This window comes from Chaetodon trifascialis, chromosome 19, assembly GCF_039877785.1.
Source record: "Chaetodon trifascialis isolate fChaTrf1 chromosome 19, fChaTrf1.hap1, whole genome shotgun sequence".
NCBI lineage: Eukaryota > Metazoa > Chordata > Actinopteri > Chaetodontiformes > Chaetodontidae > Chaetodon > Chaetodon trifascialis.
Genome location: NC_092074.1, coordinates 13809851 through 13834593, shown reverse-complemented (window position 1 = coordinate 13834593; position 24743 = coordinate 13809851). Strand labels below are relative to the sequence as shown.

The 24743-nt window shown below is 46.5% G+C and overlaps 1 protein-coding gene across 1 annotated transcript in view; it reads left to right on the top strand.

The window, feature by feature from the left end:
* The first annotated feature begins 802 nt into the window (after nucleotides 1-802).
* LOC139347369 (tyrosine-protein phosphatase non-receptor type 14-like) overlaps nucleotides 803-24743 on the top strand; it is a 33885-nt gene continuing 9944 nt past the window's right edge. The window contains exons 1-12 of the mRNA XM_070986923.1: nucleotides 803-1154; nucleotides 11154-11559; nucleotides 13658-13833; nucleotides 21342-21439; nucleotides 22162-22229; nucleotides 22585-22655; nucleotides 22765-22852; nucleotides 22951-23039; nucleotides 23158-23245; nucleotides 23522-23604; nucleotides 23768-23828; nucleotides 24521-24599. Of these exons, the coding sequence (XP_070843024.1) occupies nucleotides 11386-11559; nucleotides 13658-13833; nucleotides 21342-21439; nucleotides 22162-22229; nucleotides 22585-22655; nucleotides 22765-22852; nucleotides 22951-23039; nucleotides 23158-23245; nucleotides 23522-23604; nucleotides 23768-23828; nucleotides 24521-24599 (1075 nt within the window). The 5' untranslated portion in view covers nucleotides 803-1154; nucleotides 11154-11385. The remainder of the gene's footprint in view (nucleotides 1155-11153; nucleotides 11560-13657; nucleotides 13834-21341; nucleotides 21440-22161; nucleotides 22230-22584; nucleotides 22656-22764; nucleotides 22853-22950; nucleotides 23040-23157; nucleotides 23246-23521; nucleotides 23605-23767; nucleotides 23829-24520; nucleotides 24600-24743) is intronic.

Here is a 24743-nt window from a genome sequence, read left to right as displayed (position 1 = left end):
CTTCACGGTCACCGCCACGACTGCGACGTCTCAGTGCTGCTGTATGTAGCACTTTTAAATGATTTCTCTCGGGTTAATCAACAAGGATACAGTTTTTTGTAGCATGGAGCTATGTTTTGCCGATGTGTAACAGTGGGAACACTTATCAGCTTTCTTAACCAGAGTTGGATGAGATGACTGATTGCGCTCTCATTTCTGTTTGCTACATATGAGCAGCTATCAGCTGGCTTATCTTAGGACTTTAAACAGGGGCGAAGAGCTAAGGAAATAAAAACCACCCAACAGCACCTGTAAAATTCACTAATTAACACCCTATAATTTGTTGTTGGATAATCTGTACAGATACCAAAGTGCAAAAATGTCAATGTTTAGGTTTAACCAGGCGTTATGGGCCAAGCAATTCATGACTTTGACCATCAACTGTCAAACATGTCAAATCTATTCTTTATGTGATTTATGTGATAAATAATTTGTGCAGTTAAAATAAAGTAAGTCTAAAATTATTTTGTGATTCATATGGAAAAGCAACACAAAGACCAATGTCTGCAATTTAGTGCAACAGAAATACATATTTTAATATGCAATACGTTAATTTTGTGCTTTAATATCTTTTTAACCGTCTTGAGACCCTTTGTGAGGGTCGCGAACCGTTGCTTTACACCCTCTTGTTGGGACATTCAACGTAATACTCGTGATTCCAGTATTTTCTTGTAGCTTTTGAACGCAGCACAGGCTCCTCTCTCCCCCTCTCCTGAACGCCTCCATTGGACTAGAGGGACCACTACTATAAACATACGAAGAGTCCCTGCGAGAGAGGAAGACCACGTCGTTGTTATTCACGGTCAAGTTGGAGAACTTTTGGTGACCGTTCAAGTTTTTTTGTTCTCCTTGAAAAACCCCCAAAAACTTGGGAGTTGAAGCAGCTCCAGGTTGAGTTTTGCGCCTGCCTCTGCGACTTTTTCCTCTGAAAGTTGCGCTCATATGATCCAAGAGTCTCTCGAGATTTAGTTTTTCCGCATGGGAACTTAAACTTACGTAGAAGAGAGGAAAAACGCCACATGAGGATTGTGTATTTGCTGTGAGGGTCAACGCCGTCGAGTAAAGAGGAGTTTCTCCAACGGGGAGCAGAAACGGCATGTAGCGCAGGATCAAGGGTGAGTTGTCTCCCCCCCCCCCCAACAAAAAAAAAAAAAAAAACTTCTCCAGGAGTGTTTGCTTATCCTCCTGATCGTTTCCAAAACGACTTGGAAGTAGATGAAAACTCTCTTAAAGTCTCAATCAGCAGTGTTTAAATGTAGGCCAAACGGCTTGGCCACGTAGGGCTGGCAGGGGATCCCAAATATCACCCCCGCCCCCCCACACCCCGTCCTGCAGCGGAGGAACATACATTAATATACAGACAGAGCCGCAGATCAGATGTGGGCCACTTTTCTCAGGGAGCTGAATAACCTGTAGATCAATGGGAAGCAGTGGTTACACCTCCCATCATGGCAGCCTTCAGCCCTCCAGAGTTAATGGGCTAACGCTGAAGTTAAGTGAAGACTCTTGGCTAAAGGGACTTTCTACAGCCCTCTGCAGGACCAGCCCCCCCCCCATCTTTCTGAGAGGCAAATTGGCACATGCCAGGCAGAGTTTACACCACCTGGATTATCTAGATCCAAGTGTAATATTACACCTAGAAATGACTTTTTTTGAAAACAACCTGCATGAACTGCAGCGTGTTGACTGGAGTCATCCAGGTGCACTCATACATTACAGGTTTACGCAGATGGGCTTGGATGCCATGGTGTGCGCGTGTGCATGTGCACACGTCCTTTCTCTTTAACCCAGGCCATGATGACATTATCCCCTTGCTGCTGAGCTGTTCGTGGAGCTCTCACCCCGTGCGCGCACTGAGCATCCATGTTTGTGTGAGAGTATGTAAAAGATGTGTTTGGACACGCACCTTGGACTGCCACCATTACTGTAAAAAGGGGAGAGATCTGTAAAGGCAAATATAGCATAGCTGCAGGAGGCGTAGGCTCTACACACACACACATCTGGCTGTCTTTATAAGCTCAAAGGCATGCTGTGTAAATTATATGGTGCCAGAGCAAGTGGCTAGGGAGTACACAGCACTTTTAAAACACTGGTGGAGAATTTAAAGGACCAAAAGTCAGAGTAGTAGGTTCCTCTGCAGCCTCCATCCCTGCTCCATCCACACTCACCTCCTTATGATCAAGCCAGTTTCCACACAGTGGTTAAAGATCTAATATATATGTCTGATTCCTTCCATAAAGACAATGCCTTTTTTTTTTTTTTTTACCCTTTCTGTATCCATCCGTCATGTTTGAAAACAAAAGGAAAGTTTCTAGGTGCCGCTGAAGGCCAAGTCCCACAGGCGTGTTTTGTTTAAGGTCAGCATGGTAGGATTATAATAGGTGTTTACTGCATAATGTGAGCCTGCATGTAAAAGGAAAAGTGGCTATTGTTTGTGTAGCCAGTGGTCGTTGGAGTCTAAAGGCCGTTTGATTGCTATGTGGGGCAAACATACCTGTAATTTTGGTCAAGTGCTCATGCTGCAGCGCAGGGAGAGAAAGAAGGAGAAAAGTTAGCGTTGCTGGTGAAGCAGTTCTCTTGTTATTGTGCAGCGCTGCAGTGGCAAAATGACAGCGTTGGAAGCGGGTATGACCTCTTTCTCTGTCTCCAAATTGGAATTTGTGAAGCTGTTGTGATGCAAAATAAGGTTGTCTAATTGAAAGATTATAGATAACATGCTTTGGTTTGACACGATAAGTCGATTCATGGCTTTTTTTTATGCGTAACAAATCTAATAACAAATTAAATTTATCAGGCAAAAGTGGCAAAAACATTGCGGTTTCCAGCTTCTCAGATGTGAGGACGCTCTGCTTTCATCATCGTTAATCAGATCCATTTTTGACTGTTGGTCAGACAAAGCAAATCAACCTGAAGATCTCACCTTGGGCTCACAATGGGCATGTTTCACCACGCTTTGACACTGTAGACTAAATGATTAATCAGCTAATTGAAAAATAATCAGCAGATTAATTGCTTGTGATTATGGTCATTAGTTGCATCTCAGAATGCAATTATTCCTTAAGACTGTCATGTTAGTTTTAGCTCCAATAATAACATAAATAATAGAAATAAATCAGAGTTTCAGGGGAGCAGTAATTAAAAGGAAGTTAATTAAAAAGGCGTGGTAATAGTATGAAGTAGTATAATGTACAATACTGTGCGAGCTGTGTGTGTGTGTGTGTGTGTGTGTGTGTGTGTGTGTGTGTGTGTGTGTGTGTGTGCGTGTGTGTGCGTGTGTGTGTCTCTCACAGGATCTGTGAGTTGTGTAAGTGCTGTGCTCTCTGGCAGCTGGGCAGACAACAGAGCAGAGAGCGTGCTGCGACCTGCCCAACTCTCCCACACTCCACCTTCGGCACCTTCCAGGTGCTGCAGGTGAGCTGTCAATCACTGTCACGCGCCTCTCCCTCCGATCAGCCCCGAAGTTTGGAGGCATGGGACTTTTCCTGTGATGTGGTCGCACGCATGTTTTTCAGGAGGAGGCGTGCGTGCGATTTAGCCCACTTCTGATAGAGCGTCAAGCGGAGACTTTTTCCATTTGATCTCAAGTTTAAAATGTGTGAATTTTCCCTTCCTCGCAGCCATGATGTGTGTGTGCGTGTGCGTGTGTGTGCGTGTGTGTGCGTGTGTGTGCGTGCGTGCGCGCAGCCGGATGTAAGCAGTAGCAAACCCCAAAGTGTTGCTGCTTTCATAGGCCTGTAAACTCAGTGCTGTTGAGGTCCCTGTTAGTGTTAGTGCCACAGGGTTCAGCTGTGAGAAAACACCCAGTGGCTTTCTGGTGATGGAGTGTGTGTGTGTAGTTGTATTTGTGTGTGTGGTTGTGATGTGGTTCCCAGGAGGAGAAGGGGGGGGGGCATGGAAAATGTGAACAGCACTGTGGTTTGGCTGCAACAGACATGGCTGACGGTCCCATGTTTTTGTTGTTGAGGTGTAGAGCTGCCGCTATCAGCCTCACTGTCCATGTTTACTCACTCCCTCCCTCCATCCTCACCCCCTGCCCTCCCCCCCGTCCTCCTGAACAACTGTACCAACATGATAAGAGCCTGAGAAGCACCGGTGTCACAGCTCCTCTTCCCTCTCTGCCCTGATCTCCATATCCTCACTTATCTACAGCTTTCTCATTCGGCTGCTGGGAATCACTCTGTGTGCGTTTATAAGACACGCTAACACACTCGCATGTATACACACACACACACTGCACTCTTCCTCCCAGTTATATCTCCAAACTCTTCCTGCCTCCGTGCCCGCAGTTCCCAGATTTCAGTGCTGCAGGATGAGTCGGCAGTGCTACATCATTGTTGGTTTGGAAAACCAGTCTCTGGCCAGTGTTAAGCTGCGCCCCTCTTTGATCCTCCCCCTCTTCATGTTCTAGTGACAGTGTTTAGACGGCCATGCCAGCCTCGAACACTGAGCATTCCCTATCTAGCGCTGTCAACTGTGGCACAGTGCAGCAGCTTTCTGTTATTTCCCTGCACTGGTTTTATGATATATAGGAGTACATGTGCTGTCAGATGTCCACTATCAATAACACAGAGCTGGAAAATCGCACGATCTTATCATTTAATTGAGCATTTTATCCTCCCAAATCATGGACAACAGCTGTTATTCTGCGTTCAAGAAGCGGCATCTTTTTAGATTCTGGATATTTCTTCTGATTTTATTTATGGCGACTGTTCTCCAAGCACGCTAATAAGTCTGCCACATCTGTCTGCACCCATAATTCAGTCCAAACAGTGACTGAAAGCAGCAGACATTGACAGATTAGCACTTGTAAGAAAATGTGTTAAGCTGCTGCTTCAGAATATCTGGATGCATGACGCTCATCAAAGTCAGATATCTAAAATGTGGACAGGTGCCTCTTACTGCACGGGATGATACAAGGAATGTGCACGTAGCATGAGGACTTCAGGCTAAATTGTCCTCTGCAAGTGGAGGATGTTGTGGGTCTCTTCAGAGCAATCCTGCATGCATTACATTTTCAAATAGGACCTGCAGACATTAATCTCTCCAGAGCAGAGCTTGCGTCCAATGTTTGAATCTGCTGAATTAGGGTTACCTTTTAGCTTTCATGGTTTGCACCTCAGCCGAACCGCTTCGTCTGTGCAGAGGTGTGTATGTGTGAAGGAAAGAGAGTGTGTGTGTGTGTGTGTGTGTGTGTGTGTGTGTGTGTGTGTGTGTGTGTGTGTGTGTGTGTGTGTGTGTGTGTGTGTGTGTGTGTGTGTGTGTGTGTGTGTGTGTGTGTGTGTGTGTGTGTGTGTGTGTGTGTGTGTGTGTCTACAGACAAGACTCCTTCGCTGTCTGGATGTCACCTCTGTGCGAACACTCTGCTCTATGTGTTGTCACTGTTCCTGTGCTCTCGTATAGTAGAGAGAATGTGTAAGTGTGTGTTTAAGTGTGTGTCTTTGTGTCAGAGATGGACAGAGAGAGAGAGAGAGAAAAAAGCTGGAAAGTGAAGAAGCAGATGCGCCTGTTAGAAACACACACAGTCTGGCTGCTGGCCTCCACCATCTGTTTGCAGCTGCTAATGTTTGTGTGTGACAGACAGTATGTTTGTGTGCATGTGTGTGTGTGCAGGACTATGTGTAAGCAAGTAAGTATACAGTATATATTGTGGAATGTATATTTAGGTTCCTATAAGCTGAGAAAACATAAAAGCAAAGTTCAAAGTTTTTTTTGAAGGAAAACACACACACACACACACACACACACACACACACACACACACACACACACACACACACACACGTTTGCACACAGTCCTCTGGGTCAGACAGAAACACACATGGCCAAAGTGTCAGATAACAAAGAGGTGGTGTGTCCCGCTGTCCCTTAGGCATGCTGGGAGAACAATTGCTGTGCAGTGTGCATGTTCCCTTACTCCAGTGATCTTCAAGCGGTGGCTCGCGGCCCACATCCGGCCCGCCAAGGCTTTCCACCCGGCCCACAAAATACTAGATCTAATGTTACTGACCAGTGAAAGAGGTCCAGTCCGTCCTGAGAGTGGTCCTTGATTGGCTTGCCAACGCCTGGCAGCAGGCCCAAATGTCTGTGATTCATAGTTGACGGACTGTTCTCCATCTCCATCCTCTCCACCCTGCGGACCCACCATCAAGCGTGCGATGTACTCGAGGACCCTGCTTCACCCCATGTGCTCTTTGATATAGCACAAGACAACAGTTTGTGTTTAACTGCCAGCAGTATAAAGTCTGATCCAGGGTCAGCCCTCAGTAACTGCTGTTGCTCAGGTAAACTTCAGCTGCGTGTGTCCAGGAATGTGTTTGGACCCCAGAGCCGTATTTTCCCAAAGCATCTCACTACTGAGCCTGTCTTAGCTCCACGGTGAGCCTGTGGGGTAACAGAGGATCAGAACCGTAAGAAGATTTTGGGAAACCTCAGACCAAATCTGGCTGTTTTGGAGCAGACGGTGTAATAGTATTTTCCAAATTCTTGTGTTTTGGCTCTGCTCGGCTTAGTCACCAGATAGGACAATGTGCTGACAACATACTCTTTGGATGCTACTGGTCAACTAAAGGATTGACAGTGGATTCATCTTTAAGTGATTTATCAAACAGAAATATCAAACATTCTCTTCTTATTCTTCTCATAACCTGCAATCACTACTTGCTTTGCCCTCCTCTGCTGCGTGAGCCAGGCCTGGTTCTGTCTCATGGACAAACTATGCGGGAGGAAGAACGCTTACGAGCTGTGAGGCACTTAACCCGTTTGTTTTGCTACAGCGCTCATGTGTAACAGGAGGGGTGGAGGGGGGTGGTGTCGCTATTTCAGACAGAGACAAGCAACAGAGATCAGATTGATTGAGTTACACACGCTACACTTGCGTCCTCGGCTCTTGGCGGCCTGCGTCTAATGGTCTTAGCAGTAGGCGACAAAGTGCTGTTTTGTTCCCGCTATTGTGCGGATGTGAATGGAGCAAAGTGACAGACGGGTCCGCCCTGAGACGGAGGGAGGTGGATCACGCGCAGCACTCAGACCAGCATGGGAATGGTCATTTGGCTTTCTTTGCGTTCACAATGTAAAAGTCTTTCCGTCAGATGAAACATTTCAGGTGTTTGTTACGATCCCCTGCAGGTGAGCAACAGTCTGGTTGTGGTTTCGATGTGTAATGCTGCCACGCCGGCTGTGGTGTTTGTCACAGCTTGTTTTAGTTGGGTTTTAATTCTCAGGTGGCCTCTGTGTGCTCAATCCAGACCTGAGATGTGACTGGTAGCAAAACGTCACACCCCAAGGGGCAGACCTGTGCCAACATTGTTTTTTGTAACACATTTTAGATTTGTCTTTTGTCAGCTGTTGACACTTGTCTCCATTAGGGTCTGTTGCTACACCTGTCAAGCTCCCACATGGCACATGATGCAGTTTATAATAACAGGGCAGGAGTTACTGCTTCATTTCAGGCAGAGGTCGACAAAAGCATTCTTCTCACACCTAGCCGGTGACTGGTTTGGCTGTTAGAAATGATACCTGTCGCAGGTGGATGGAGCCAACTGCGGTTAGCTAGCTAACCAAGCTAAAATTAGCTACACGAGGTGGTTGAAATTGTCATCTTCTGGCTGACTTTTTAATGTTTCCAGATGACTCGTTTTGAAACGAGAATCCTTAAATATACACGTGACAGCTAAATGCACGATCCAGTGCTAAAGAACGGAGGCTAAAGCTAAATGTTCCAGGCAAAAAGTCAACATCCTCACCAGCAGATGACCTGGGAATCGAGAAGCAGCAATGCTCTTCTAATGCAGTGTAGAGCCCACTAGCCCTGTATTATAACATAACCCTGTTTGGGTGCTTAGCTTAGATACGCTTGTCACTGTTAGCCTAAACTCTGATATAATGACATCCAAGGTGAACTGTCGCCCAACAAACTCATTTCATTAAATGATGTACTCCTGGGAAGTAATGTTGGATTACTTCTGTTGGTAGCTAGCTAGTTAGCTGGATATGCTAATGTAGCAGGTTTTGTTTGAGCAGATAAGCACACAGTTTAATCGATTCCCCAAACTTTTAAAGAATAGACCACCACTCAACACTATACTGCAAAACCACGCATGTGCAGAAATCTGTTGCCTGCTCTGCATTTGCAGTTGCTGAGATATAATTGGTTGATTTCAGATCTACAGAATCGCTGTTTAAATTTGTCATGTTGACATTTTGTGACGCACGAGCTCAAAAACGCCTGATTAAAAATGAATCTGACGCCAGGCTCACAGAGCACACACACCACTGTTCGGCCAACCAACCACATCTGAGAGCACATGCGCAACTTTATTAATGTCAAATTGCTCTGCTTAAAGTATGCAGGTCTGTGAGGTTGGATGCATCTGCGAACAGTGCTGGAGGAAGGATACGCTTGTGGTGATGTGGTTTTAAACACCCAGAAAAAAACAAGATCTCCCTCTTCTTATTTCCACCTTTTTGCCCCTCACCACACCAGTCTAGGGGGATAAAGGAAAAAAAAAAGCACAACAAAAGCTGGGAATGGTTTCATGTATATTTAGCTAAAGCTTGCTGCCCTGAAAAAGAAAAACAACCCTCTTCCCTCAGTTTTCCCTCTCGTTTTTTCTCCACGCCACAAAATTACAATGTGCAAATTCATAAACGTATACGCTGTTTTTGCACGCTGGAAATAAACACGACGGTCAGGAGAGAATGTTGCTGCAGCGCTGCATCGGCGTTGAAGCGGCGTTTTTTTTCTGTCGAGGAGTGGGTTCGCTCCCAAGCTATTGTCTGTCTGTCTGTCTGGCTTTACTCAACCGCACACTCCCAACCATGCCACTAATTACTAGTTTAGAGTTGCGCTAACTGCTGTCTGGTCCTTTGGCTAACCTCTGAAGAACCTGGTGGGTGTGTGTGATCCTGTGTGTGTGTTTGCGGTGTTCCCTGTTCATGCATGTCTATGTTTGTACACTACACAGTGAAAGTATGCGTCTTTATTTGTGTCTTTGTGTGTTTATCTGCGTCTGTATACTTGTTGACAGTGATCTCGGAAGGGCCCCGTGTGCTTGGGAACATTTCTCCAGGCGTTTCGGGGAGGTTTTACCGTCAAGCTGTGATGTCACTTCCCCTAAGCCCGAGCCGACGGGGGCAGGGTCAGAGGGGGCCTGCGGTTTGGGTCGGGTGACGGCTGGGGTCACGGTGGCCACATGTCCCAAAGCGAGGCTGATTTACTCACCCGCTGCAGCCCAGTTATTCAGCCGCTGTGGCTTTCTCGTTCGCGTTGGCATGAACGCCCAATAAAAAACACATGAATAAGATGATGCCACTCCACAGTGAGCTGTCTTTGATGGATTCAGGAGTTAGGAATGTGTTACGGCTCCCGGAGGGGCATGGCTGTTACAAAAGACGAGCGTGAAGCAAGCGTGATTCAGTTCGTACCAAACAACACGGCTGAAAGTCAGCAGTTTGTAGCCTCTCGCCCTCACTCATTCAAGACTCCCTCCCCCCCGTGTCCCTGTCTCCCGCTCACTCAGTCTTGTCTCACACACACACGGACACACACACTTTCCTTCCTTGTGGTGCATACTTGTGTCAGGTGTGCTCTGTTTTTCCAGTCAGGGTAGAGAGGAATCTGGGCCGGGGTCCAAGCTGACTATCAACAGCACATTGCCAGAGCCCAGGACAAGAAGCAACACATCCACTCCATCTTTACTCCTCCTCCTTCTCCCTCTCTCCTCCTCCTACCTCTCCTCACCCCCCCTTTTCTCCTCTCCTGATCACTGCAGCATTGTCGTGCCGTATTTTGGTCTTTTCATTCTTCTGTTTGCGTTTTTTTTTCTCCTACTTACGCACGTTCTTTTCATTTTAATGCATTTTCCTGTTTTGCGTCCCCATCTTAATGTGTTTTCCTGAAGTTTCTGTAATGCCAGTTTTGTCTGTGACTTCTGTCAGTGTTTTTGCATTGAGGAGAGGTTCTTCTCTCCCTGCTTATGAGGTGTGGAGCCTTTTTTTTTTGGTTTTTTGGTCTAGTTCCTGTCTAACAAGGCTACAAAGTGGCCACCACCCTTGAAATGACACTGCTTTTAGCTATTTGAATTAATTCCCGTTGACAGCACCACATTATCCCGTAAAAGAAATCACTCAGTGGCTAATCGCCCAAGTTAAAGCTGGGTTTTAACCTGTGTGAAGTTTTTTTTTTTTTTTAGGTTTGCCTCTCAGTGTTGCATACTGTATACACTACAGGTGTGAATATATGTAGTAAATGCTTGTTTTTGTGTTGCCCTACTTCAAAAGCTCTTTCCTCATCACAGACATGAAAGCTGAGAACTGATGACTAACCCAGAGATGTGTTCAAAGTGGTCCCCAAAGACCTGTGTCAACCTTAAAACCACAATGTGTGTGTGTGTTGCTTATCCTGCAGTAACCAAACAGTTTTATGAGTTTGTTATCGACAACATGAATGTTTTCTGTTTTGTGGCATTAGTTGAAAAAAAGTGTGTGTGCGTGTGGAAGCATATGTGCCACCACCGCATGTGTGTGATCTTACATGCTACTACGCTGTCTGCTACAATGTCTGGCACTGTGCTGCAGCCGGGCAGAGAGAGAGGGAGAGGGGAGATAAAAAGGAAAGGAAAGGCCTCCCACACAGGCAGATATAAGACTTAGAAGCTCCATTAGTTCCTCAAAGCCAGCTGCCGGGTTCAGATGGATGTCTGCGCTCGCCCGTTTGATGTCCATTCATCCATAGCCTCACATCTCTGCCTCTGTCTCCCAGCTTTGGCTGACGCCGAGCCTCGTGGGGCTGGAGAGAGCCCAGCTGCCATAACTATAGGATAAAGCCGTCTGCTACCGTGTGATTCCTGCCTCTGCTAACGTTACTGCCCCGCTGCTGTTATCGCCGGTGATTCTGCGAGCCTCGTCTGTTTTTCATTTCTGCTTGTTTATGGGAGGCAGCGGGGTGATAATACGGGGAAATGTGGTGTGGGAGGGTTTGATAGGAAGAATGTTTACTGATTAGAGCACCATGTAGGTTTTGCATTCCTGTGGGCAAGTTTGAAAAGATTACACAAAACTCGGCAGATAGTTTCTTGTTATTGACGAATCCTCCTCTGTTTCATCTCCCCCTGCAGCACCCGTTCAACCTCCTCCTCCTCATCGTCCTATTCCTCCTCTCCGGACATCTTTGGGAATGGGCCAGCGCCTTGCCAGGGTGCATCTTTCCACCCGGTGGTGTGGCTGGCGTCGTGCGAGAGTGAGGAGGGCAGCGGCCAGGTCGTAGAGCCCGCCCACCCCTCTCTCCGCTTGCTTGCTCGCTCCCAACTGACTTTTGACCTTTGACTCAGCCGTGACCTCCAGCCAGCCATGCCCTTCCGGCTGAAGCTGCGGCGCACGCGGCGCTACAACGTCCTGAGCAAGAACTACTTTGTGACACGGATTCGCCTGCTGGACAGCAATGTGATTGAATGCACTCTGTCAGTGGAGAGTACGGGACAGGAATGTCTGGAGGCGGTGGCCCAAAGACTGGAACTACGGGAGGTGAGGACAAGTCTTTTATTATGTGACCTTATAATACATAATAATAATAATTATTTGGGGGGGGGGCTCTGGGAATGCTCAGAATGCCAGCTGGTATCAGAGTAGATGTTTGGTATAATAAGCCTTCATGATCAACAATAAGTGTTTAAATGGGAAGCCTAGACCAAACAGGTTGTGTGTGTGTGTGTGTGTGTGTGTGTGTGCGTGCGTGCGTGCGTGCGTGCGTGCGTGCGTGTGTGTGTGATCGCCACGCGTCTCTCTCCACACCCCGTGTGTGTCTCCCTGCCCTCTGCTGTCTCTCTCCTGCAGAGTCCTTGTCTGTCTCTAACGAAGCGTGGCTACCTCTGTCTTCTCTTCACCGCAGAAGAAAGAGACACTGCTCGTCCCCCTGCGCCGCTCCACCCCTCCTGTCCGTGCTTTCTCCCTTTTCCTCTGTTCCCCCGGCTTTCTTTACATTTCCCTCCATCAAGGCCGAGCCACCACCTCGCTCTGCGCTCACGCAGGTGGAGCCGGTCCGCAGAGCAGAGCGCGTCTTCTTCCCTCTGGACGGCTTCGCGTTTGATTTATTGTTTGCAGTGTGGAGTTGTTTTGTGTGTGCGTGACAGGGCAGTTTGTTCACACATCAGAGAAAGAATGTGTCTGTTTGGGTGACGACTGATTGAGTTTGATGAATACGTGTGTTTAACTGTGTGTCTGCGCCCGCTGGAGGTGCTGACAAAGTGAGACAGAGAGGGGCGGTGTACCTGTGCATACTCACACAGTGTTGTGGTATTTACCAGGTGTCAGCGATGTTATAAATAAGGCGGTGTGACGCCTCAGCTTCATCTGCTGTCTGCCCCCGTGCATCTTTATTGCCGTACCTGAGGCCTCCAGTGTGTGTCTGTTTGCATGTGAGGAAGGAGTGTTTGTGTCCGTGCAGCTGCGGCTTTACGACTTTCTTTACAGTAGAGAACAGGTGTGCTCACCTGTTCATGATGTGAATGACACACACATACATAAAGCCAATGAAACACAGCGTTAGTCATACAGGGACTAAAACTGTAAGAATGTTTGACAAACTTGGTGAGATCTTTATTTAGGAGACTGAAGCGGGGCAGAAAAGCCATTTGTGAGCACTGCTCACCCACAGATGGCAAATGGCGGCAGTGGCATGTTTCATAAATGACTGCCTCTCCCAAATTGCAGATGAGTGTGCACGTCTCAGGGCTCTTGCATAGCCTGCAAGTGTCGGTGTTTGTTTTGGTAAGTGGAACGTGACAGGAAATTATATCATGCTGCAAACGGCAGCATGTTGAAACCTGCACCAGATCTATTCAAACAGGATTTATAGTTTTGTGTCTAGAATGTCAAGAAACCACCCCAAAGCAGATCAGCCCTGCATTCAGAGTTCAGCTAAAGGCTGGTTCTTGCAGCTCGAGCTGTTTTAGATGAACTGTTCAGCAGTTTAATGTTTGATCGTATCGCTTGAGGAGACCTTCGTCGTGAGGCTGTTTCTGCTGTTTGCACAGCTGAATTGTGTTTCATTTTCAAACAGCATGTGGATCTCTGGATGAAATAATGGGCGAGGGACTTAGTTTTCATTTTGATTTAGCGAGATTGGATGGTTGTCTATTTCTTTTCCCCCCGGGCCGGTCTCTCTGGCAGCGAGTCTGCTCTAATATTTATGTTTAATAGAGTTACGCTGCTGACGTCAAAGGTTTGATCAGATTTGAAGGAGAAATATGTGCTTGTTGTATTTCAGCTGCTTGTTAATCTCCTCTCTGCTCTCCCCAGTTGTCCCAAATGTGTTTCTGAGCTAATTTCCAATTTCCCTTCTAAAGCCATTTCTCTCTATCCCCACAAACCCCCATTTCCCATCCCAATACTTTGCCTCCTCCATTTGACACATCTCCTCCGTCTCCCTCTGGTCTCTCCGAGTCACTTCCTCCACCTCTTCATCCCTCTCCATCCATCTCATACAACTCATCCTTTCTTTGCTTCCCCCTCATCCCGCTTCCTCTCTCCTCTTTCCTTTCCTTCTTGTCCTGTTTCCTTCATCCTCATCCTTTGACCTTCTGTCTCTCATTGACCCTCTTTCTGTCTCTCCCCTTGGCTCCAGACCCATTACTTCGGGCTGTGGTTCCAAGGAAAGACCCAGGCCCCGGCCCAACGCTGGGTGGAGCTGGAGAAACCCCTCAAGAAGCAGCTGGACAAGTTTGGCAATGAGCCACTGCTCTTCTTTGGAGTCATGTTCTACGTGCCCAGTGTTTCCCGGCTGGAGCAAGAAGCTACCAGGTAAAGACTCTGCAAACACCACTTACAGTATGTCAGACACCCTCATACCTCAAGTGTGAGCTTATATTCACTCACAACAGCAACAACCTTATCTGCCAGTGCCTTGTAATTTTCTCCGCTGTAATCTGGAGTAGTGTAAAAACCATGCAGCCGTAGCCAAAATGGCCCAGCTGGAGAGTGTCTGTGACGAGGAAGGAAATCTGGCATCCATCACTACTGCCATGGTAACACTGATGGAGGACATGCTGTAGGAAGGAAACACTCGCATCAGTGTAACTATGTGCATTTTCGCTTTGATTTCTGCGCGATGCATTTTATGTGGATACTCCGGCTCACAGACAGGTGCATTTATTTTGGTTCCACACCTCTGAATAGTGCCCACAGATGGCTGTTTTCCACTGTTTAGAGAAAAAGGCGACCAATCAGAGCCAGTAATCAACCTGTCATCTCCCTTCTTAGCTAGCGAGCGTGGATGAGATCGGTGCCGATTATCAGGATATGGTATATATGTATCATCACCAGCAGCCATTTTCTACCAATACCAGTGTGTGTGTGTGTGTGTGTGAGAGAGAGTGTGAATGAGCACCTTTAGCTTGCTGTGAAAAGGGCATCCAGGGGTCAGTGTGTAGTGGACAGTCTGCCATCTCAGATTCCTCACTCACACACACACACACACACACACATACGCACACATGCATGCACGCACGCACTCTGCAGGTCTGCCTCGCACTGAGCTGGTGAATTTGCGGCTTCTGCTTCGCTGGATGTGGGAAAGGTCAACTGCAGGTCACAGCTTGACGTTTTAACGTAGTTAGTTTTAAGGTGTGTGTGTGTGTGTGTGGGAGAGTGTGTGAACCATTTGCGCTGTTGAATTTGCTGGTGTTTTTGAGAGGCGGGACCAGAGATTGAAAAGAACGAAATCGTCGTGTTGCAGTGATTGGCCTGACGCACTCACTGTGTGCGTGCGTGCGTGCGTGCGTGCGTGCGTGTGTGTCGGCAGGTTCGTTATACAGCAGCCAGGATCTGCTCTGGTAAAGGGATGGTATTCCAAGAAACCCCTGCAGGCTTTTATTGTGTGTGTGTGTGTGTGTGTGTGTGTGTGTGTGTGTGTGTGTGTGTGTGTGTGTGTGTGTGTGTGTGTGTGTGTGTGTGTGTGTGTGTGTGTGTGTGTGTGTGTGTGTATGGGGGGTTATGGGGTTGAAGGGGTTATGATGGGGCCTTAGGGGCAATTTAGGGAACAATGGTCTCCTCTTTTTCTCAAGCCCCCTCTCTTTCTCTGACAATCCCTGTACATAGTGTCACCCCTACTCCTTTTTATCAAGAGCAGATCTTCACATCACTCCAGTCCCACATTTCTAATCTCTTTCTCTCAGTCCCTTCGTCCTCCTTTTTTTCCTCTCTCTCTCTCCCTCTTTCTCCTTTTCTGTTCAGTCAGGAATGTTGGCACAGCCGTCCAGCGTAGGAGGCGGACCACACATTCCTCCGAGCAGAAGTGCTGGGGGTAAAGGGGGTGGGGGATGTCTGGTTTACAAAACACACACACACACACACACACACACACTCTCTCTCACCTCGCACACCTCGCACACTCCCCCAAGAATCCTCTCAGAAGCCAGCTGCAGCCCTGTCAGAAGAGTTAGTCACAATACAGCGCATTGTAAGAACATACGCGCTCCCCGAGGCAAGCTTTCCTAAAAGCCTTTTTTCTTCACATCAAGTCGAAGACAATCCTCACAACTTGTTTGATGAAGTTCAAAACACATTATTTTTATCGCCTAATCAAGGGTTCACCAAATCTTTAAAAGCATGTTTCGCTCCCATAACTGTCTCTGCTTTCCTTTGAGGGCTCCCATCAATCAGCGTGGCAATGATAAAAGTTACAACTGACAGGGCCCTTTTTGAAACGTAGGAGATTTATCGGCTGTCGGTGGATTTGGGTCAGATCCAGTGAAGCAGATCTTTGTTTTTACTTCACACCTGGTCTGATGAGGAGGAGGGGGGAGGCAGGAGTCGGAGAAAAAAATGACAGAGGCGAAGAGGAAGACAAGTGGGGACATAGAAAGTAAAAGTTTGGCAGCGGGACTTGGCTTTGGGTTTGTACCTTGTTATTTATGTGGTCTCAGCTTGCTGCCCGCATGTGTTTTTGCTGGAACTTCCACATATTTACGTATCCGCATAGAATAGTATGTTTGTGCTTGTGTGTAGAAACGGAGCAGGAGTGGATTTTTCTTTTATTTTGGTGCTTTGATTTACTGTTTCACAAAACCCCTTTTAGAGGAAAGTCGCTTTTAGCATCAGAACATCACATCCTACTTTGCGAGCTTAAAATATATGCAGTTAAATTTGGTTCCAGCTGAGATGTAGGTCATTGGTGTTCATTTTAGCAGCAATTAGTGTCGACGGTAAGAGGAGGTTGACAGAGGACTAGGCTTTCTAAATTCATCCAAACTGGTCGCCAGAAAGCAGGAAGAGTGTTGACTCTGTCTCGTCTGAGTAAATGAGATTTACTGAGAACGTAATGTGAGTTTTATAATGTGGTCAGGTCTTTGAAGTTCAGCTTCTGACTGATGTGTAACCTGATACTAGATCTCCCTCTCTTCTCTCATCCATTCATCTGTTTCTCCTTCCCTCTCTTCCTCCCTCCACGCAGCTGTGAAAATTACCCAGAGCAGGGGGCTAAAGTGTGTGTGTGTGTGTGTGTGTGTGTGTGTGTGTGTGTGTGTGTGTGTGTCGGGGCTGGCTACATATTCACACCAGTAATCCAATCAAGAAGCAATTAAGGCAGCATTGCAAGATAGTTGGAGCCCATATGAACGCCGTTAAACGCTGATAAGTTCTCCATACATAGTCAGATTATGTAAGAGTAAAATCTTAGAAAATGGATGGATGGATGGAAAATCTTCAAACACATCCCGTTTTTACAGCGTTTTGCTGTAATGTCTCTGTCCTTACGTCTTCTCTGCAGATTCTCTAAAACACAAACTTTCTGTCCTTGAAGTTGAATTCTTACTAATTGTTTTTTTCCCTGCAAAAACATCTTTGTGCATGCTCTACAGTGTTCAAGCTAATAAAAAGCAATGCCCCGGGGTGTGGTTTTGCAGCAGCATTCACACCAAAATGGGCAGAAGGATGAACCCCGAGCTTTGAAGATGAACACTGTAGAATCATTAACCAGAATGGTCCTTCAGGGCACCCATATAAACCTAGAAATCCAAATTGTTTGGAGTGTTTTGTTAACCAGATATCCTGCGCCACCTCTTCCTCTTTCTGAACATCTTTGGATTTTACCCCACACGCATCTTGCAGAAGGTGTGTGTGGCTGAACTTCTGTTCCTTCTGGCTCACTGATATGAAGGCGGGGGGGCAAAGTGGCCCACAGAGAGAAAGTGAGGAACCTAAACAGAGAGCTGTTGACCGGAGCGAGGCCAGCTGGCCTCAGCAGCCCCCAAGGCCAACAGCCTTGAAATCCTAGCTCTGTTCAGCTAGTTATCACACACACACACATACGCAGTCATGTTTCCATCACTTTTGAGGACATTACAAACCTATCTGTATCCTTAACCCAAGTCTTCAACTGAAAATGTTATCATTTACATGTGAGGACCTGCATCTTGTCTCCAAAAAGAAGACAAAACCCCACAATGTGACTGTAAACAGATTTATGTCCCTACAATGTGAGTAATACACACACACACACACACACACACACACACACACACACACGCACAGCTGTACTCTGTTGTGCCCCTTGCTGATTCAACACATTTCAAAGTGAAATCCTCCTGCCTCCCACACAAGCCGTCTGGACCCATCCAGGGTTGAGGGGGTGATCATACCACTGCAGAGGTGGAGGGGGTGGAGGAGGCGTATGGACGCACACACATTCATGCATGCATGCACATATGCTCGCAGGCTTGTTGTCCAGGCCACTTGGACATCTGGCAGCGGGTCTTGAGCGGGGATTGAACATGCGTGGGCATATAAAGGGCTCTTTGTGCCTGTGTGGCTGCCTGGAGTGCCAGCAGAGCGCTCTGCCATGGCGGAAGTCACCACTAACTGAGCGAAGAAAGCCCTACCTCATGTCTGTGTCTGTATGTTCACCTGTTATTACAGCGTGGTGATGTCACTCTGACATGTGCCAGGTGTGTGTCGTCTTTGTGGACACGTCTGGTCTATGCGGCTGGAATGTGACGACACTATAAGATGTGACACAAATATTAAGATTGTTTTTACGTACTGGTTCAAAAGGTAGATTCACCCAGATTCCATCACCATGTTTTCTCACTTACCTCTGACGGTATCTCACCACGCAGATGTGCTTCTATTGGTTCAGGTTTTTGAAATTCATGTCTAAGGTTTCTGCTCCCACCCTGACACAGTAAAAGTTAATGGAATTTCATTTGCAGTGCTGAAAAATGACTTACTTACGGCAGTACGTCTTTCCAGAAACAGCGTTCCCATTACACGGGATGATCCACAGACCTCACTGTGACAGCTTTCCGTAGAGCTACAGTCCCATTAAAAACAGTTCTGTAGATCGTCCAGAGGAATGGGACCAGGTAATGAACCAGAGGACAGATCTTAGATGTCATTTTTCAGTGTTGCCAGTGTTGTTTTAAGCCTCATGCATTACTGGAGGCTTGTATCGCTTTACATTGAACATACATCGAAATTGAATGTGTTCTGATGCGGCTCATTGTTAGAGCTATACAGTAAACCAGTTTGTTGCTGGGCTGGGAAATGTTCCAGATATATACAACAATGTAGGCAAGACAACTATTTTAACAGAATTAAAACAAGTCCAAGATGAATCTAAACCTTTTACTGTGGTTAAATTCTTGAAGCAACTAAGAGGTTTTAGGTACTGTGATACTTCAGGATGTTATCTTAGGCGGATAATTTATCTTTATATAGATTTTAGGTCATATTGCCCACTCCCGAGATGTGCCACCATACAGAAAACCTCTTTTTTTTGGCTAGATAATTTTACCTCTTTGGGCCTCTGAAAAGTACTCAAATAAAACAAACAACTGGCCACAACATGCAGACATACGCAGCTTGTGTACAGGGTTCACAAGTAGACCAAGGTTTGTTTTAAGAGTCTGAAGCCTCAAAGGTTAAGGACCGCTGTTCTATATGATGTTTTGTGGCTCTTTCATGAGGAGCACTCTGAGACCGTCCTTCACTGCCTCTCACTGTCACGCTTTCACTTGTTCATAGTTATTTCAACAGTTTACTGTCCGCCTCTCCACCGCTGTCCTTGCATATGTATAAACACCATCATGTTGTTACCATTGAACCTCAGAATGAGAACCAACCGCTGCCAACCTCAACATTTCCCCAGACCCCATATGAAGAGCGCTGGGAAAACATGGAGAGTTTGTAAAAACAAAGTCCACAATCATTTGAAGGGTTTTGTGTCCCGCGAGACTCCTCCCCTCCAGACCGCATCAGGCTCCTCCCCCCTCGATGCAGCCGCGGCGGTTAGGGTTGGCTAATTAGAGGGTTGCCACGGGAACGGAATGGCAGCTTAGCCAACGAGTGTAATGACAGGGTGAGGGAGGAGGGCGGGGTCAGATTATAGGCCCGAGAGTATGCTGAGTGGAGCTCAAAAAAGAAGACTGAGAAGAAGGGGGGGGGGTGTGAGGAGAAATATGAACATGAAAGATGCGAGGAGGTAAAGGAGAACACTCTCAATAATACAGATGGAGCTAATGAATCGACGAGGAGGAGAGAAAAATGAATTGACTCAAACTGATGTGTGCTTTCAGTGCGTTCGAGAGGAAGGCCGAGCGAATGACTAAGCATGCCGAGCTCCGTGGTTTCCACATAGACGTTTGTGTACTCTGGCATGGACCGTCCGATGTGCGCCTCCACTCAGAGCTCTTTCTGGCTGTGTGCGACCGCGTGCACACAACAGAAAAGGTGTCTCACAGCCCACATTGGAAAGACTCGGCCTGCGGTCACCATGGCAACAAACAGGAAACGGGGCGCGAGTTTTTATGCGGCCGAGCCCGGTCACCCTGACAGTTCCCTCTTTCCTCCTGTGTGGCCACTCCATTCTTCAAAAGACAAACATCCAGTTGGACCACAGCTAAAAGTGGACAAAAGGAGCTCAGACACTGAAAGAGCTCGGTGTATTTCGGCCTCTTGGTTTTGGGACTTTTACCACGTTATGTGAAGGCTGCGAGCGGTCTCAACAGTCTGAACGGTGTCATCATATCAGCTTACACTTGGCAAAACCACCACTGCCCAAAACCACAGTGCAGAGTCCCCCGTCACACAGCAAATACTCTCTTTTGTCCAGCTTGTGTGGGTCCTACCTAAGATTAAACTCAGCACTGATTAGCATCAGCTCCATGTAACATGCTGAAATTTTACAGACTCCTTAAACCATAATGTTTGGCCCCCGCTGGTATACATTTGGCATTCCTCTCAACTCAGAAATGACTCACTGGTATTTCAAATAGAGGTGATTCACTCATTCCTGCAGCAGGCTTCTCTGGCATTGTTTGAAGCGGCTAATGCTGTTGCCAATACCGTCTTGACGCATTCTTTCTGTTGCACAAACCAGAAGCAGAAGAATATGTCTCCCTGTGGTGTCTCAGGGGATGTTTGCAATCCTTCAGTTGCTAATGATCAACGCTGCAAGCACAGCTCTTCTTACTTTCTTTGGGTAAATGTGTCGAACTGAAACCCATCATGTTTTCCAACTCGATTTTATATAAGTGGTGTTCAGAGACAGTGTGGCTAGTTGGAAAAATAACATTAACCACCAACTAAATTCTGGTAAGTTGAAAAGCTAATATGCTACCACCCACTGAGCCAGATTTTTATTTTTTTGCACCGTTTAGCTTGTAGAAAGGCTGTGTTTGCAGTTTGGACGAGACTAGGAGTCTGCTGCCGTGCTAACAGCTCTGTGAGGCTGTATTTAGGCACAGCGCTGCTTAGTGCTAATTAGCAAAGCTTTGCATGCTAACACACTAAACTAAAATGGTCAACAAGGTAAATGTTGTATTTGCTTCACGTCAGCATTTTGATCCTGTCACTTTGTACTTTGTTGGCACACTGATGTTAGTGTTTATGCTAGTTTAGCGTCATGCTAGCATGCTGCTAAGCAAGTAAAATGTGTATCACATTTTAGTTTGGCATGTTAGCATGCTAACCATTGCCAATTAGCACTAAACACAAAACTGATGGCAGTGTCATTAGTTTTGAGGTAGACCTACGGTATTTGGACAAAGTGACCCCTCCACAAGTTGTTGAGACATTTCACTAAGAAACTTAAATGTCAACTAGAGGAAAAGTCAGGGAGTGACCAAAAACTGAAGAGAATATTATTAGTTTTTAGGTATTTGGTCACAAACCAAAGTATTGGGCAGGTCTGGCCTACAAATCCTCATCATTGTCATCAAAGTAAAACATTTCCAACACCAGCGTCATGCCTGTAACATCTAAGCTGATGAACTCTTCCTTTCTTTTTTCCTTCTTTCCTTCTGTCTTTCTAGGTATCAGTATTACCTGCAGGTGAAGAAGGAGGTTTTGGACGGACGTCTCCACTGCTCAGTAGAGCAGGGGATCAGACTAGCGGGCCTAGCAGTACAAGGTACACGCACGTGCATGAACAAACATCCCATGTGAATAATCTACCAGAGGGAGACAGGCAGCACAAGAGAGACAGAGTGAGCTCAAACTCACACTTTCTCAGGTCATCTTGACTTCACTACCTAATATGGCTGCATACCACTGGGAGAGCCCAGTCCACTTGAGTTCCTATGGTATCAGTCTTCACACACACACACACACACACACACACACACACACACACACACACACACACACACACACACACACACACACGACCTCACTCCATCTCCTCGGTCTTGTTCCTGGGTGCTGTCTGTGTCTCAAGGGGAATGTAAACAGACAGTTAGCTTATCGCTTGTTCCAAGGTTAGCCTTGGTAGCATCAGGAAGACCCTTATCTGTCAGATCCTGCGCTACACTTTCCACTGTCTGACAGACAGCGCAGACATGGTTAGGGTAGATTCAGAGGCTCTGTTTGGAGGCCTGAGCATGCTATGGAGATGGTGTGCAGGTGGGGTTGTTACTGGTGTGTTGTAGACTTTTATTTCTGTAACACACTCTGTGTACATACAAGGATCTTACTTGCTAGCTACTTAAGCTAACAAGTAACTTCTGGTTACTCTGAAACACACTCCATTATAGGTAATGCGACTTGCAAACGTTACATTCATTCGCAATAAAAAGGCTTCATGTTGTGTTTTACCTCAAAGATGAGAAATCTGCATGTGTCTCTGTTTTCCAGCTGACTTTGGAGACTTCACTAAGTTCATGTCTCAGGACTTCCTCAGGGAGTACGTGCTCTTCCCAGTGGTGAGTCCTCAAACCCTCGCTGTTCAGATATGTGCTTGTGTCCCGGAGTGTCGCCTGAAGGCACACATTCTTGTGTCACCTGTGTACCTCCTCCCTCTGCGTGCCTGATTGACAGGCAGACAACAGAAACAACAAGCAGGAAGCTGCATGGCAGAGATAAAGATCTAGTGGATACCAAATGTATTCCATTAATGAAACACTCTTTAACTCTGTTCCATTGCCGGTTACTGTATGTGCTCTTCATTGTCACACCACTGACTACAGGTTAGCTGTAAAGCTGCTTGACAGGGTGTTTGAGAAAGTCAGTATGAGTGTTTTCACCTTTTCATCCCTCTGCCCCCCCTTTCTCTGTCAGAACTGGCCTAATGGAGAAGAGGTTCTGGAGGACTGGACCCAGAAAGTTGCTGAGGAGCACAAGAGTCACTGGTACTGTCAGCTTGGTTTGATACTATTTATTTGTGCGTGCACGAGTGAAAAAGCTTCAGAGACAGAGATACATACCTAGTGCCTGGTGCTATATCTGTCTGCTTTGCAGTCGAATGCAGACTGCCGAAGCAGAGCTGCTGTACATCAAGGAGGTGGAGAAGCTGGACGGCTTTGGCCAGGAGAGCTTTCCTGCTAAGGTAGATACACCAGATGTCACCTCAGCCTCCTGCACACACACACACCTCTACAGAGAAGCCAATGAAAAGGCTTTAATTACTAATTTTTCTCCTCACAGGACAATTACACCAATGATATTTTCATCGGTGTGTCCTTCATCGGGGTGTTTGTCAAACACAGAAACGGCAGATCCATCATGCTCCACAAGTAAGTCTCCCCCCTGTGTTTAGCTCTTTTTGCCGCCTGTATGAATTTTGGGATAACACAAATAGAAAATATGTGTGGGAAAATTCAACCCTTGCGTGCATGTTCGTGTGTGCGACAGGTGGAAGGACATCGGCACCATAGCGCACAACAAGTCAGCCATCACAGTGGAGATAACGAGCCGAGACGACACCATCATTTTTCACATGGTGAGTGTTGTGTCTGCAGGTGGTCTCGGCACACACACATGCACACACACACACACACACACACACACACACACACACACACACACACACACACACACACACACACACACACACACACACATGCTTTACACAAGGTTTCCAGTGGGAAGTTAAACAAAAAGAAAAGGCACATTCTCAGATATCCCTGCACAGAGGCAAATACACAGGCTCTTCTTTTCTATAAATACAACTGTGTTCATTTGAAATATCAGTGTTTTCCTCTGTTTGTATCTGCAGGAGGACATGGAAATGGCCAAGTACATCGCTCGTCTTTTCACGGCCAGACACAAATTCTACAAACAGAACAAGATCTGTGCAGAGTAAGTAGTCTCAAGGCCAGCAGAGAGGCCAGTTGAAGGCCATTAAAACACTTATTTGTCCAGTTTTATCTGTCTTTTCACCAGCCTTTTGAAGGTCATGGAAAAAATGTAAACACATTGTGCGACATTGATTTTGTCACTTGATGTGTTTGTTTCTCCTTAGGCCCACTCACTCACCTGCACCAATCAGGAGGAGACCCACATGGACCCACCGCATATCTCTGGTACATTTGCTCACTTTGGTTCAACATGAGCGGTTGTTGCTCAGTGGTTTGACACAGTCCTGTTTATTATTGCCTCTGGCCTTTATAAATGAGACGAGAAGCCAGGAGACAGAGGGAGAATTTGGTAGGGAAGACAGAAACGGCCGTGGTTAGAGATCTGACCCCGTTCTCCCACTCAGGCCAGTTCTTAATTGTGCCATGGAGCCTTGGTTTTAACGTGCGTTGGTGGTGTGGTGGGTGTTGTTGGAAAGTTTGCAAGGGTGTTGCTTGGTCTGATTTCCGGTGCGACAATGAAGGCAGTGATTTGTGCTTCTCCCTCCCTGCTGGCCAGACAATGGCTCGGCTAAATGTGGCACAATAGCTGTTCAGTCAGTCAACTGGAGTGCTCAGATGTCTGTCTGGAGAACCGCAGGCTTTGGCGTTTGACAGTTTCACAGCCCCGAAGTAGATCTAAGTCATCACTGTTACCTGTTGTTTAAATGTAAGACAGGAAGAAAGTCAAGTAACAGCTTTAATTTGTAATTCAGAGAAAATTAAGCCTATTAAATGGCATTATGAATGAGCAAAAATTGCACTGTGACACTTTGAAGTTTTGTAAATATGTGCAGATGGTGATGTTATGTATAATGTACAACAGTTACTTTACATGTCTAAATTTAATTTTCTGTCTAAAATGTGTTTTCTTTATTTAGCCGCGGCCTCAGTCCTGTAACTTCCAGTCAATGCATTCCCAGTACGGAGAGCATTATCAGGACACACAGAGCTCTCAAGGTAAACACGCACGCACACACACACACATTTAGACTAAGTTTCAGCCCTTCAGGCTCACTGCTTTGACCACAGTGTGATTTAAGATCTCAGCCTCCCTGATATTAACTGAAGCATTTGAATGGAGCTAATTGTGTCTTTCCCATC